Consider the following 13,749-nt stretch of genomic DNA (forward strand, 5'->3'; position numbering starts at 1 on the left):
CCTGTGCCCACCAGCTCTCGGGCCGCTGTGCCGCCACTGCCATAGAGGAGGTGGCACAGATTAGAGGCTCGGGACCCGTTTGTCTGGGCCTGTGCTCCATGCCCGCGGCAGGCCGCCCTGATCCCCTGTCCCCAGCCTCCCAGACTGGCCGGGCTGGGCCTCGGTCCTGTTTGAAGTTTAGGATTTCTCTCCCTGGGGGAGGTTTCCTTTGTATCTGCCCCTGCCCACCGTGGGAGATGGGGGAGGCAGGGCGCAATCTATCCTGGGAAGAGAAAAATCTCTTTGTCCCTGAGGGGCTGTGTCTCCATCCCCTGGCCCAGCCCCACACCCAGGCAGGCGGCTGGTTTGGGGGTGGGGTGGGCTGCTTGTCTGATGTTAGCCAAGAAGTGTACTGGGGCGGCGGGGCGGGGGGGTTGCTGGGGCAGCTGGGCCTGGGGGGATTCAGGAAGGCCAGCTGGAGCAGAGGATGCCCGAGTGGTTTTGGTGAGGGTGGGGTGAGCTAGAGCCCTGCTGGGGGGGCCCCCCCAGAGGGACCCAGCCTCTTGGTCGCCGTTGGCAATAATGGAACGAGTACCAGGGATCGCTGGGCCAGGCCTGGGGACCCCATTTTCCCGGCTTACCTTCGTTGGCTTCTGGCTGTGAGCTGCCTCACCTCACGGGCAGGGAAACAGAGGCCCAGAGAAGTGATTGGACCCCAGGGCACCAGCTGCTCCCCTGGGGAGCCGGCCTGGGGCCTGGATCACCCCATTGTGGAGCTGGCCCCCCCGGGGCCTCGGGGGGTCCCCCGTGGCCCACACCTCCCTGCCCCACCCCCTCAGCCCTCAGCCCAACCACGTGACTCAGGAGAGCCCACACCCTTGCCTGCTGGGGGGCTGATGGCTTCACGGGGCTGCTCCCTGCTGGCCACGGGCTTTTCCAGTTCATGCTCTGCTGACCCCACGACACTCAGGCCAGCCACCCCTAATTAGCCAGTCAGTCAGCAACCAAGGGGGTCGGGGGAGGCTGAGCGGGGCTGGGCGTCTTCGAGGCAGGTGTCCACTGGGCCCCAGGCCCGCTGGGCAACCATCCCGCCCCTTCTCAGGACCGAGGGGGCAGAGCCAAGGCCAGAGCCGGCCCCACCCACCGGGTGCAGGTGCTTCTCCCCCACCCCCAGCCCAGACTTCCTTTCTCCTGAGGACAGTGGGTAAAGTAAGGGCTAAAGAATGTGTTTTTAAGGATTCTAACCAGCCGATCCAGGTGGAAAGGTGGCTTGGTCCCTGGAGATCTGAAACCTAGGTCTGAACCTCGACTCTGCTTCTAGTGCTGTGCAACCTTGGGTGTGTTACCCAACCTCTCTGAGCCTCCTTCTGCGAACAGAGGGCTGTCACAACACCTCCGTCCTGGGGGAGCAAAAGCACTTGGCGCAGGGCAAGACCTCCTTCGTGGAGCCAAGGGGTCCCGCCCTCCCTCCTCAAGCGGGCTAAGATTTGGGGGGAGGAGGGAGGCTAAGGTTCTCTGAGGGGCCCTCTCATCCGGCGGCAGGAAGGGCTGGGCCGCGTGGGTCAGTCGAGGGGAGACACAGTCCCCACTGAGAAGCATGGGGCCAGGCCAAGGAACCCAGGGTCTGGCCGCTCTGGCCCTGCTTCCCTGGGGCTGCCCCAAGGCGGGGTGGGGGGGGGGCCCTGGGAGCCCGTGGTCGCCTAGAGGTCCCAGGAATGAGGGGGCAGCAGCCAGGGGGCGGGGGCTGCGACTCTGCATGGTTGAGGGGCGCCGCACCCTGGGGGGGGGCGGGAGACAGGGCTTCGGGGAACCGGTGCCCCCTCTCCCCCACCCTCCAAAAAAAGCCCAGGGACCTGCCCGTCGAAGGGAGGGTTTGCAGGCAGATGGTGGAGCCATTTTCTGCCTCCGTGAGGGCTGATTGAAGGGCAATGAGGCAGCTAATGCGAAGAAAGATAGAAATTTACTTGCTTTAACTTCATACGGCCCACAGTGAAAGAGTTCATTCAGTCGCTGGCCCGCCATATCTGATGGATGAATAAACCATTTGCAGCATCGATCATGCCTCCACATCATGGTTTAGTTCATGGGCCATTTGCTTCCAATTTCTCCTCCTCGGCCCTGTTTCATGCTTTCTTTCGCCCCCTCCCCACCCCACCCCCCACTCTCTCTCTATTTTTTCTTCTTCACTCTCTTCCCTCCCCCCCAGATGACATTGGAAGTGAGCCCTCCCGCTGGGATGGATAAATAGCTGGTATTGATACTCAGCAACAAACTATTTGTCATTTGAACTGGGCTTTTAGGAGGCAGAGTAAAAAGAAGGCTGGCATGAGCCACCTTGGAATGCAAAGCAAATGTCACTTTATTTCTATTTAGTTATTTGGTTTAATCGGCGGCGCTGTCAGGGTGTCGGAAGCCTCCAACTTCCCGCTATAGAGAGAGTCCCGCGAGGTCTGCCCACCGCCTCTCTTCCAAAGGCTCTCCCCCTGTTTGTGGCTCCGTTAAACTTGGTGGGAGAAAGTGACAAGCGCCAGGCTGCAAAGTGTCTGGGCAGGCGAAGCACAGGTGGAGGTGGGCTAGGGGGCACAGACGGGGGCTCCCAGCACTGGCACCTGCTTTGGGTTCAGCTGGACGGCCGGTGACAAGCCCCAGGCAGAGGGGGAAGGAGCAGGGGAGTCACTGCTGGTCACCCTGAGGTCGCAAGCCCCGGCCACTTTGCCTTTTGGCCAAGCATCCCTGGGCCTGTCTGTTCCCAGGGAAGGTGGTGGCTGGTAGAAGGTAGGGCCCCGGATGCCGGGCATCCCTCCGAAACCAGGCTGATGCCTGCGCTATCTCTGGCCACATCTCTCGTACTATTTCTTGGCGCTCAGGTTACTAATGCGGCAGGGAAACCACCTGGGGATTGGGGGGAGGAGAGAGCCCTGGACAGGGGTTCTGGAGTCCTCGGGGCCGACTTCCACACCAGGGGGGTGGGCGGCATGATTCAGACAAGTGCCTTCTTTGGCCTTGATTTTCCAACTGGTCCTTGGAGATATCCTTGGGTCTGTCTTGGAGGTCCGCTCTGGATCCTTGTCCCTGACTCGCACGTGGAAACAGATGGAGGTATGCAGCTGGCTCCCAGCCACACGGCGCTTTGGAGGTGCAGGCCTCTGTCACCAGCCCCATCTGAGCTCCCCAGTAAAACCTCAAGGATCAGCTGTCCCTCTTTGTCCAGGCCTGGAGGGCTTGCTTCTCGGGCTGGGGGAGCTGGGATGGCTGGTCACCCTGGCATAGAGGCAACAACAAAGTGACCCCAGGTGAGGGATGTGGGGACTCCTGGTGGCCCCACCTCTCCTGGCCTGGCACCACCAGGAGGATATTCCACCCCTCCTGTCACCCACAGAGGGAGCAGCGTCCAGCTTGCACCAGGCCTTCTCTGGCCTCATCTCGGGTGATTTTCTTGTCCAGTGAAAAACAAACAAGCTGTCCGCGCATTTAAATTTTAAGGCAAAAGCAGGTATCATTTCCCCCCCCCCCCCATTTTATTATTTTATTTTTTTCTTTTTACGGCCGCACCTGCAGCATATGGAGGTTCCCAGGCTAGGGGTTGAATCGGAGCTGCAGCTGCCGGCCTGCACCCCAGCCACAGCAACACCAGATCCCAGCTGCGTCTGGAACCTACACCACAGCTCACAGCAACGTGGGATCCCTAACCCACTGAGCGAGGCCAGGGATGGGGCCTGCATCCTCATGGTCACTGTGTCGGAGTCTTCATCCATTGAGCCACAATGGAAACGCCTCCCATTTTACAGATGGGTAAAACCGAGGCTCAAAGAGGTGAAACAACTTGCCCAAGACACCCACAGCCTGAAGTCTCGACTCCTGGCTTGGAGGGTATTGTCCACCCCTCTAAAATCCGGTATATCACTATTGAGAGCCTCAAGGGCTCCCTGCCCTGTGCCACGCCACCCCCGTCCACACAGAAGGCGCAGTTACACCAACCGCCCCTCTCCCTCTGCCTCTATGTCTTCCTCAGTAGATGGGGTAACAGCCTTGACCTTCTTATCAAACGGGGCTGCGGAGAACACAAAAGAACCTGCAGATGCAAAGTGGCATGTGAACGTCTGTAGGGTTTTGAAAGCCAAGATTGAAGGGACTGTGCTTCCCCTGATGGCAGCAGGTGGAGGACAACAGCTGGGGTGTGGGATGCCCACCTGGGACTAGAGCCGTCAGGCCCGAGAGGCCCCCAACCCGTCCATGGTGAGGGTCCAAGCTGTAGCCTGGGGGCGCCCGGGAGCGGGAGGCGGGAGGGACTCTCAGAGTCCCAGGCAGCCAGCAGCGCCTCCACCGCTGCATCAAGACGAGGCCCATTTTCCAACACGCCCAAGAAAAAAATATACATAAAGGTTGCTGTGTTGTCAAATGGGTTTTTGCTGTGCTTTCCTCTTTTCTCCCTGTGAGTATTAACCTCGGGGACCCCGGGGACGGCTCTGCTCGCCGGAGCACCTGCTGGGGTCACACGCAGTCATTAGTTTTGCGGTCAGTGCAGAATAAACCCCAATTCCCGGTGCCTGCGACAGCGTGTGTGCCCGCTAGCGCCGAAGGCTGCCGCCGCCCCGCTCCCCCAAAGTCACGCTTTTCCTGCCTGACTGGCTCCTCCTGCCATTCTACCTCCAGCTGTGGGGGCGTCGAAGAAAAAGATGAGATCAAGTTGAGGGGAAAAATTGTCTGATTTCTTGAGCCCTTTGTTTCCCAGGCCCCTGGCAAGCGGGGCTGGCTCCAGGCGGGGGCTGGGAGGCCCGCTGGACTGGCCGGCCGATGGCAGGTGCCAGCAGCGCCCTGGTCCTGGAGAGGGCTGCGGGTCTCTGCAGGAGGTGGCATACGGGGTGTGCAGGGACTGGCATGGCATGGCTGGGCTCAGACACGCCTTCTTCCACCCTCTTTCTGTCTTTTGTCAGAACCAAGCGCCTCCAGGCCTCTACACAAAGACCCAGGACCCGGCCAAAGCCCCCAACAGCCCAGACGTCCTTGAGATAGAGTTTAAGAAAGGTAGGTGCCCGCCTGTCGGGACTCTACGGGGTGGACTTGGGGCCTTGCTTCCTTTCCCCTCCTTGCCTGGGAGCCTGGGTCCCTCTGCATCCTTCCTGTGTCCCCGGAAGCCAGCGTTCAGGCGGGGGCTTCGGGTGTTCCCCACCGCCCCCTTCCCCGGATGGCGGGATCCGTGGAACCCTCCAGGATCCTCCAGCCGTCCACCAGCTCGTGGGCCCCAGGTCTGGAGCGAACGTTCTAGCCCCTGAGCAGCCACTTGCTAGCTGCTTTGGCCTTTGGGGAAGTCTCTCCACTTTCCTGGGCCTCAGTTTCCTCATCTGTAACTGGTGTAGGACGAGGGCATGTCCAGCGCAGAGGTGCTCGGCAAGCGTGAGTCTCAGAGAGCCAGCCTCGGGGGCCCCTCTGACCCCACAGCTAGTCCTGAGTCAGCTGCTGTCCCCCACCCTGGATTCAGAGCTGCCTGTACCACTCGTGCCTGTACCCTGATTGCCTCCTCATCTTATCCGTTATCAACCAGAAGTCTTTGCTGGCCTGGCCCGAGTGCCCTGCCTCGAGCCTGACACCAGGAACCACCCCCCCTCTTTGCCCTGGAGGATGGAGGGGAAGGCAAAGCGTGCCTAGTAACAGGAGGAGCAGGATGGGGTTCAGGGCGAGAGGCAGGGTGTCCAGGGAGAAGGGCTTTCCAGGAGGCTGCAGAAATCAAGGCAGCTTCCTTGAGGAGGCGGTGCTGGGAAGGAGCTGGAGGAACTGAGAAGGGGCGTAAGGGTATCCCAAGCCCGGGCAAGGAGGCTGGCCCTTCCATCCAGAAGGCGGCTGCAGGGAGGGAGGAAACAGGGAGAGGGGCCTTTCCTGGGGCACCTAGAGACGGAGGCCTGGGAGCAGCAAGCAGGGCCCCAGAGTCTGTTCTTTCGTGCTAGCGTGACCTTGACCACCAACTTCACCCTTCTGGACCTCAGGGTCACCCACCTATAAATGCGCCACAGAAATGATGCTCGTGGGCACCGAATGAGGTCCTGGCAAAAGAGCCTGCCGGTTGCCCTAATAACGTGCCTCTTCTGGCCTTTCCCAAGAGCCCGGCCAGGCCAGTGGGCATTTTCATTGCTCCCCCGCATGTGTTCAAACCCTTGAATTTCACGCCACCTGGGGACCAAAAGGCCCTTACTCTAAGGCCCCTAGAGACAGCTGGGGCGCTGAGTCCATCCTGTCCCCGCCCCACCCGCCATCTGACCCAGGCCTGTGCGGGTGTGGCAACTCTTTGAGCAGGATCTCCGAGACGCTGGTGAGGTGGACCCAGGCAGCACCCCCCGCAGGTGCCCCATGAACCCGGGAGTGAGATGAGGATGGGAGATGGGCAGGAGACGCCAGGGGATCCTGGGCCCAGGCTCCAGCCCCCGTTCCCCCAGGAACCAGGACGGCCCCCAGGGCTGTGCCCAAGAAGAAGCGTGGTCCATTTTAATGATTTGGAGACTGTCTGGAAAAAAAAAAAAAGTAGACCGGAGGAAGCCTCCCTGACTACTCCCCATTCACCCTCTAGTTAATTTATTTGAAGTTTTAATCTAATTATTAACTATTTTAAAGGCTAAGAGGCTTTCTCCGGCAGCAGCACCAACAATGTCAGCTCCTCTCTGGGGCAGGCCCCCTCGACGGCCCCAGGAGGGTGATAATAGAACCAGAGAGAAAGGGAGAGGCGAGAGGCGGGGGGTGGCGAGAGGGGCTTAAGGTTCATTATTGGGCAGACTTACATTTAATAGCAATTTACAACCAAGTTATAAAACCCCTGGAAATGGGGGGTTAAGAATGGCGAGGCTGACAGCGCCTGAGCGAAGCCCCTCCAAGCGGCGCCTGCCTAATAAAGACTCGAAAGCCGCTATTGAGGCCTGATTGGCACCCGATCGCCGGCTACATGGTAATGAGCTGGGCAGATGGGTGGGGGATTAGCCGCCAACTTCGAACAGCTTTTCTTTGTCACTGTTACAGCTCTCTTGTTAGGCCTCTAATACATTTATTGCTCATTTCACACCGCTCGAGAAAGTGCCCCTTGCTATTCAAAGTCAGCCCCGAACCCACCCACTGCCCCCCCTCCCGCCACCCCCCCTGGACTCGGCCCTTCCCTCCCCGGAGCGGTCGTCTCCCTCCTGCCCTCCTGCCACCCCGGACCCCCCGACTCCTCAGAATTCATGGACGCCTCCAGCCCCTCGCCGGCTGGAGCGGCATCATTTCATCCCCAACAATCAGGGGGCTGCGTGCGGGTCTGGGGCGCGGGGGTCCGCCTGACAGACGTGGCAGGGGGCTCTGCGTGCGTGCGTGCGTGCGTGCGTGCGTGTGTGTGTGAGAGAGGGAGAGAGAGAGCTCAGCCGCACCTCGGCCGGGCGCCCCCCACCCCCTGTGACTGGTGGGACAGAAGGTCCGCCCTCCTAAGACAATGGTGGAGCGTGAAATTCAATTAGTTCAGGGCCTGGTTCCAATTTCACAGCCCCTAAATGCAAAAGGGGCAGAGAGAATGGGAAGGGTGGGGGAGAGCGTTTTTATTGCATTTTCCCTTTCATTCTGGGGGGCTCTCTCGCCCCCTCTCTCTCCCCAGCAGGCCTCAACCTGCACAGGGCTTTTCAAGGAGTCATTTGGAGCCCATATCTGTCACATCCATTTAAGGCGTTGCGGGGCGGAGGGAGAGGGGCGGGGTACCAGGCGCAGGCTCCTCCGCTGAGCTCCAGCCTCAGGCCCGCCACCCTCTCCCCCCCGCCCTAGGGGTACCCGTGAAGGTGACCAACGCCAAGGATGGCATCACCCGCAGCACGGCCTTGGAGCTCTTCGTCTACCTGAACGAAGTCGCGTGAGTGCCCGCAGCCCTGCCCAGCCTCCTGAGAAACCGCCGTCTTGGACTCTGCCCAGCCTGGACCACTGCTGCCGATGGGCCCAGCCTGAGGCTTGGGGGTCACCAGGGACAGGCCTGTGTCCCACAGCTGGCCTTGGCATGGCTCCAAAGGCATGGGGTCCCCTGGTTTGGTAGGAGAGTCCCGGTGGCTCTCAGGCTTGAAAGATAACAACCCCAGGGGACTGGGTGACCCCTAGGGATGGTCCAGCTAGAGTGTCCAAGCTCCCAGCTGGATGTGAGACCAGGAGAGACGCCAGGTGAGCCGTGGGTAGAGGTGGGTGCCACGCGGGGCCCTGGACAGAGGTCACGAAAGCTGCCTGTGGAACTCACTCTGTGACCCAGGCAATCCCTTTCCTCTTTGGGCCTCAGTTGCCCCAGCTGGGCAATGGGTGGATGGACCAGGTGACCTGGCTCCGATGACCTCTTGGATCCTGAGACGGTGCCTGACGCCCCGCCTGTGGACCCACGTGACCGGGTTCTCCCCACAGGGGCAAGCACGGCGTGGGCCGCATCGACATCGTGGAGAACCGCTTCATCGGCATGAAGTCCCGAGGTACGTGTGCTCGCCAGCGCTCGGGCCCGAGACCCCATCACACTGGGCTGCGGCTACTCCCAGGCTGGCTTTGGACAAGTCCCCCCACTCCCCGCAACCCAGACTCAATTTCCCTCCTGTGAAGTGGGGACGAGGGGGCCCTTGGTCCCTGACTTCTGACTGCATCATGTGAAGAGGTGTCCCCGGAGCAGAGAGAGCTGGGGGTCCCGGAGAGGCTCAGGCAGAGGAGGCCCGGCCTGGAGGTCAGGCGCTCTTGTGCCCAGGGCGGGTCAGCCAGGCTTAGAGGCCGGACCGTGCCAGGCAGATTTCGTGGTCATTAGGGCTGTGTTGAAGAGGCCAGCTGGCAGGGTGGCAAACCTGCCAGGGGTGGGCGCTGTGAGCCCATCAAGGGCCTGAAGGCCCGTCCCGGGGTCTGGCCTGGCGTGGGGGGCGTGGCTTTTTCCAGGGATGGGCAGGGCTCTCCCTTGGTGTGGAGCAGCTGCCACGCTGGCTAAGCTGCCCCAGCCCACATCCACCTATGGCCGGACCAGGGAGGACAGGCTGGTCCCCGAGCAGGTGCATCTGGCTTCTCTTAGTCCATGGGGCCCCATGGTTCCCTCTGTCACTCATCAGGTCATCTCAACCACAGCCTCCCACCATCTATACTGGGGGCCTCGTGTCCCCCTGTGATCAGGCTTCGCGCTTTAGGACGCCGAGAGGGTGGGGCAGGCTTTCAGCACTTGGAGCCCTTGCGTTGGGCACGGGAATTTTTCAGTACCGGTGGCGGGGTTGAGGCCCCCTGTGTGGACAGGTGTGCAAATCACTTTGCCTAAGGTCAGCTAAAAAGTATGACACAATGAGGCATACAATGAGGTCAAGGTGGGAGTTCCCTCTGTGGCTTAGCGGTAACGAACCCGACTAGTATCTACAAGGATGGATTCAATCCCTGGTCTCGCTCAGTGGGTTAAGGATCCGGCCATGAGCTGTGGTGTAGGTCACAGACCAGGCTCGGATCCCGTGTTGCTGGGGCTGTGGCATAGGCCGGTAGCTGCAGCTCTGATGAGACCCCTAGCCTGGGAACTTCCATATGCCGCGGGTTCAGCCCTAAAAAGCAAAAAAAAAAGAAAAGAAAAAAAGAAAGAAAGAAAGAAATGGGCTAAGGTAAGGTATAGTCATGGCACTTTGTCCTTCAGAATTTTTTTAACTAGGACGCTAATGGTCAGATTTCAGGGAGTAGAAGGGGCGCTGGTCCAAGGCTCTCATGCCAGGCTCTCTGAGGCTTGCCAGCTGACCTTGGGCTTGTTATCTCTGGGCCTCAGTTTCGCCCAGGGTGATGGATAGGCAAGGGGCAGGGTTAGATCGTTCTGGTTCTGACCTATTTGAATTTCTTTCCAAAAGCAAGGAAGGGAAGTAGCTGCTTTGCCTCTTTCGTGTGTTTTTTCCCCCTCCTTGACACAGCTATTATCTGCAAGAAACAATCTAATTGAAACTCTCAAGGCCTTGTCAGCACGTTACTAATTAGCTGCCCCTTTTCTCCCCACTCACCTTTGTGTCGTACCTTTATTAACGTCTGATTAAATGTCCCTTTGTCTCATCTGCCCTTGGGAGCCAGCACAATGCAAAATTTCCAAGGCAGACCCTGGAGTGACCTTGGGGGAGCCAGAGGCCACAGCCTCATTTTAAAGATGGGAAATCAAGTCAAAGTCACCGGGCATGTTGGTGGCAGGACTGATGTCCAGACCCAGAGAGGCAGGGAGGGGAGAGCTGAGGGCTTGGACTCTGTGCGGGGTGGATCTGGGTTCTAGCCTATGTGCCATAGCGGGAACTGGCCCAGTGGAGGAGCTTCATAAATGCTGAAAGGGCAGGGGCACCCTCTGCCCTCTGGGAACTGTCCGTGTGGCTCAGAGGTGTCCACTCTGCACTCACTGTCCTGCCTGCACCCGAGACAGGCATTATTAATCGATGCCTGATATACAGTGCTGCTGATAATGGAAAGATAAGGAGTGGCCTGAGGTCACACTGCGAAGTGGCCCCCTGCTGGGTGTGGAAAGGCAAGCAAACTTAGAACAGAAGGAGGCAGTGATAAAGGCATGGACTGGGCTATTCTGGGAAGACATCCTGGAAGAGGTGGCAGAAAAGGCATCGATGGGTAGAATATGGAACAGAGTGGGAGAGGGAGCCTTCCAGCAGGAGTGGTAGAGAAGGTAGGAGGAGCCCCAAGGGGCCAGTTGGGTGGTGGTTTGGTCTGATGTGGGCTGACCCCCAGCATCCTGGGGGAGGCAGATCAAAGGGCTGGTGTCAGGGCCCAGGCTAGGGTACCAGACTTGACTCCATCCCACCCCGTCTCGGCTCCATCCCCATTGGAAAAGCCACATGGCCTCTCTGAGCCTCAACGTCTTCATCTGTGAAATGGGTTGTTGGGCAGAACAATACAGAGAGCTCTTGACCCACAGTAGGCGCTGTGCCTGGATGGTCGACTTCCTTCCTGGGTCCTCAGCACCATCTTGGAGCCATGAGATTAGCTATCCACTCCGACTTCCTTGGTTTATTTTTTCTTTTCTTGTCTTTTTAGGGCCACACCTGCGGCATGTGGAGGTTCCCAGGCTAGGGCTAGATTTGGTGCTATAGCCCCTGGCCTTCACCACAGCCACAGCCGATCCGAGCCATGTCTGCGACCTACACCCCGGCTCACGGCAACGCCAGATCCTTCACCCACTGAGCGAGGCCAGGGATTGAAACCACGTCTTCATGGACACCAGTCAGGCTCATTAACCATGAGCCACAGCGGGAACTCCCGACTCCCTTGGTTTCTTATCACCCACCCAAAGGAAAGATTCCTGGAGCACAGCCGTCACTCTGCCCACGTACTGTGTGTATACCTGTTGGAGTGAGGGGGGATTCCCTAAAAGCATAGAACTAAATACCTGAAAGTTGTATAGTCTTTGGAGAAGACAACCAGGATTCTAACTCCCAAGAACTTGCTGTTTGACTTTAGGCAAGTTGCTTTCCCTCTCTGTGACTCCCACGGGCAAAGGTGGGCACCGCAGGTGGTGTCACCATCTCCCTCTGGAAGTTCTGACTTGCTTATTTTATGACTTGGGTTGGAGGGCAAGAGAGGAAAGTTGCTTCATAATGTTAGGGTGAGGGTTCCCGTCATGGTGCAGCGGAAACGAATCCGACTAGGAACCATGAGGTCGTGGGTTTGATCCCCGGCCTCGCTCACTGGGTTAAGGATCCAGCGTTTCTGTGAGCTGTGGTGTAGGTCGCAGATGTGGCTCGGATTCCGTCTTGCTGTGGCTGTGGCATAGGCTGGCAGCTGTAGCTCTGATTTGATCCCTAGCCCGGGAACTTCCATATGCCGCAGGTGTGGCCCTAAAAAGCAAACTAATAATAATTTTAGGGTGAAGCCTTTTTTTTTTTTTAACTTCTCCATTCCCAATAATTCCTTGTGAGAAAGGAAGGAGGAGCAATAAATGAGGGCGTTGTGGATGCCCCACGAGGTTTTTCTTAGGTCTACGGTAACAGGAGAAGCTGTTGATTGTCAATTATATTGAGGGCAGAGCAGCAAAATGCTATTGTTTGTGCCTCTGTGTACAAGAGGCAAACGTCATTTGTATTGATTTTACAAAGCTTGTAATTGAAGTTCGCTAAGGGCTTGGCTGGGGGAAGGAGGGTGGATAGGCAGGAAGTTGGGCAGAGCTAGAGCCCTGGGACTGGGGTGGTGGGATCAGCGGCCTTCAGGGCCGTGGGGTCAGCGGGCCGAGGACTGGGGGAGCTGCAGATACAGGCGCTTTGGCTGTATTGTGGCTGCTCACATCGTCATTATCACATTATCTTTTTAACTCTGGAGGGGGGCTAATTAAGTGAAGTAAATGAAATCAGTGGGGAGGAGAGGGGGGGTCGAGGCAGGCAGGAGGGAAGGGGAAGGAGCCAGGGCCCGTCCTTGCCTCGCCTTCTCCCAGGCCTGCCCTGCGGGGCTCTCCTCTGCCTGCAGCCACCGCAGCTTTGCTGGCCCCGCTCCCACCAACCCTTCCGCCTCCCACTCTTTCCCTCTCTCCTTCATCCTTCCCATCTCTCTCCCGTTCTCATTTCCTCCTTCCTCCTCCACTTTCTGGCTCAGAAGGAACGAGGGCTGCTGCCCACCTATCCAGGCCTCCCGGAGGCTCCACTCAGATGGAACGTTCCAGAGCGGAGGGAGGCCTGTGAAGCAAAGGAGGCGATCGCGCTCCCAGAGGCCTGGCGTGGCCAGCCTCAGAGGCCCACCCTGATTCCCAGGGTGGGCCCTGCGGGACGCCAGGAGCATACAGGATGGCTAGAGCCCCACCAGGACGTGCCTCCCCATCACCATGGCAACCGCCTCTATCCTTGGCCCTGGTACCTAACAGGGGAGCCCTTGGGCTCCAGCCAACTTCTCTCCCCCTGGCCTTTCCAAATCCCTCCTTCTGGATACTGCCTTCCCAAAGGACCAGAGGCCCTGGTCCAGGTGTCCTACCCCGCACCTCCACCCCCACCCACAGCCCCCAGCTGAGGTCGGCGGATCCCCTCAATTCTGCCAAATTGCTCAATCTGGGCTAACCTGGCAGCCTCCGGAACAGAGACGCATTTAAGCAGCGACAGCTGTTCTGGTCCCCACCTCTTCCTCCTCGGTCCACTCTCCTCCCACCCCGGCCGCCCCAGCTCCTCGCCCTTCTCCCCCCGCCACCCCCCCCCCCCACCTCCGCCCGCTCCTTGGCAGTAATTACGGTGTGATTGAAGCTGCTGTGCAGAGAACCGCTGACACCTCTGTCTTTTTCCTGTAAACACAGTGAGATGAAAATAGACACTTGAATCTGCTGTGCGTGTCACTCTAAAGATGTCTGTTGTCTCTTCCACCGCGACGCGGAGACTCAGCTGTCAGTCCCTCCTCCGTTTTGCGCAGTAGTTTGTGTGCTGACTGTCAAGAGCCCCAAATCCATAGTCTTTTAGCATCAGGTTTCTGTCACTGTTTTTTTTTTTTTTAAGTCTTTTTTTTTTTTTCCCGAGAAGAAATATGCAGAAATCATCTGTACCCCCTGCCCCTGGGGAGCGGCGAGGGAGGGTCTTTAAGATGTGAACATACAGACACACACACACACACACACACACATGCCAGCAGTAACCTGAAAACAAGCTTTTTGATCAGTCCCAATTAACTTTAACACCTTCTAAGAAAAGGAGCAGGAATATTCATTGTGCTGCTGTGTGTCATGGCTGTGGCTTTCCTTCTTGTCTGCGACTCTTCCTACGGCAGCCTCGGAGGGCTGACAGCTGTAAGGCTGGTTCGGGGCCGGGGTTCTGGAACGGGTGACTCTGCCCACCAGGC

The 13,749-nt window shown here is 58.6% G+C and overlaps 1 protein-coding gene across 2 annotated transcripts in view; it reads left to right on the top strand.

The window, feature by feature from the left end:
• Positions 1–13,749, top strand: part of ASS1 (argininosuccinate synthase 1) — a 55,182-nt gene that overhangs the window by 25,126 nt on the left and 16,307 nt on the right. For both annotated transcript variants that reach the window (XM_047768693.1, XM_047768695.1), the window contains exons 9-11: positions 4,914–5,004; positions 7,750–7,834; positions 8,365–8,429. In XM_047768693.1, coding sequence (XP_047624649.1) covers positions 4,914–5,004; positions 7,750–7,834; positions 8,365–8,429 — 241 coding nt within the window. The remainder of the gene's footprint in view (positions 1–4,913; positions 5,005–7,749; positions 7,835–8,364; positions 8,430–13,749) is intronic.

This window comes from Phacochoerus africanus, chromosome 2 (genome assembly GCF_016906955.1).
Source record: "Phacochoerus africanus isolate WHEZ1 chromosome 2, ROS_Pafr_v1, whole genome shotgun sequence".
Classification (NCBI taxonomy): domain Eukaryota; kingdom Metazoa; phylum Chordata; class Mammalia; order Artiodactyla; family Suidae; genus Phacochoerus; species Phacochoerus africanus.